At 51.2% G+C, this 1100-nt stretch overlaps 1 protein-coding gene across 1 annotated transcript in view; it reads left to right on the forward strand.

Annotated features, from left to right (window-relative positions):
* Positions 1 to 633, forward strand: part of LOC121683479 (neuronal PAS domain-containing protein 1-like) — a 23385-nt gene extending 22752 nt beyond the window's left edge. Inside the window, exon 3 of the mRNA XM_042063109.1 lies at positions 360 to 633. Coding sequence (XP_041919043.1) covers positions 360 to 633 — 274 coding nt within the window. The remainder of the gene's footprint in view (positions 1 to 359) is intronic.
* Positions 634 to 1100: the final 467 nt, after the last annotated feature.

A 1100-nucleotide genomic window follows, 5' to 3' on the forward strand; every position in this document is an offset into this window, starting at 1 on the left:
GAGAGAGAGAGAGAATGTGTGTGTGCCAGTGTGAAGCCTATTTTCACCATTCTGTCAGCTATAATGTGCCTTTCAACTATCAAGCCTCTCAGATCTCTACACAGATTATGTAAATCTTAGATGGCGGTTGCCGGTGTACTTGCCTGATGAGTTGACTCTTTCTCCTGCTTGCCCCCTATTCTTCTTTTCTTCTTTCTTCTTTAATCTCTGTTTTCACATTATCATCTCTCTCATCCCATTTTTTCCCCTTTCAATTCCCATGACGATTTCCTGTCTTTCTCTCTCTCTCTCTTCCTGTCTCTCTACCACCCCCCCCCCCCCCCCCACCCCCCCATCCCCACCCCATCCCCCTCACTCAGCCTGCAGAACCTGCGGAAGGAGAAGTCTCGTAACGCGGCTCGTTCCCGCCGGGGGAAGGAGAACTTCGAGTTTTTCGAGCTGGCCAAGATGCTCCCGCTGCCGGGTGCCATCACCAGTCAGCTGGACAAGGCCTCGGTCATCCGGCTGACCATCAGCTACCTGCACATGCGGCACTTCGCCAGCCAGGGAGACCCACCCTGGAACCCCCTGCTGGAGGGGGAGAGTAACTGCGCCAAAGGTGAACACTTACTCCATTCAGGTCAAGTCAAATAGTGTGATGAATGTAACGATAGCCGGCAGACACAGCAGCTGTGTAAACCTGCCTCCTAAAGCCTTACGTAAGGGATGCTAGGGCTACTGAGCCCTATGCATAGGCAGTCCTGATGGGCCCCCATGTCCCTCCCTCATACATATATTCCAGACTTTTCTAGGGCCCTCCCTCCCCTTGGGGTCCTAGTAATCAGTACTGGTTTTACCTAGCCTGGCGGGCCATCCTATATCATTGAAATGTATAGTCTGGAATCGAGCCATTCACCTCGCTTAATCCAAGGGGTGGGCAGAGAATTGTCTTTCAAACTGCCTAGGCATGCAATAGGCCAGCGCTACGACCATATCCGTATCCGGTCGGCAAAACGGCAAATACATCCTTCTTCGAAAGGAATGACTTAAGTGCATTGTGTTGCTCAACTTTCAAAGAAAAGCCCGCCTTAAGACTCTCTAACAAAATAGAGCACTGTGAT

The sequence above is a fragment of the Alosa sapidissima genome, chromosome 15 (assembly GCF_018492685.1).
Source record: "Alosa sapidissima isolate fAloSap1 chromosome 15, fAloSap1.pri, whole genome shotgun sequence".
NCBI lineage: Eukaryota > Metazoa > Chordata > Actinopteri > Clupeiformes > Clupeidae > Alosa > Alosa sapidissima.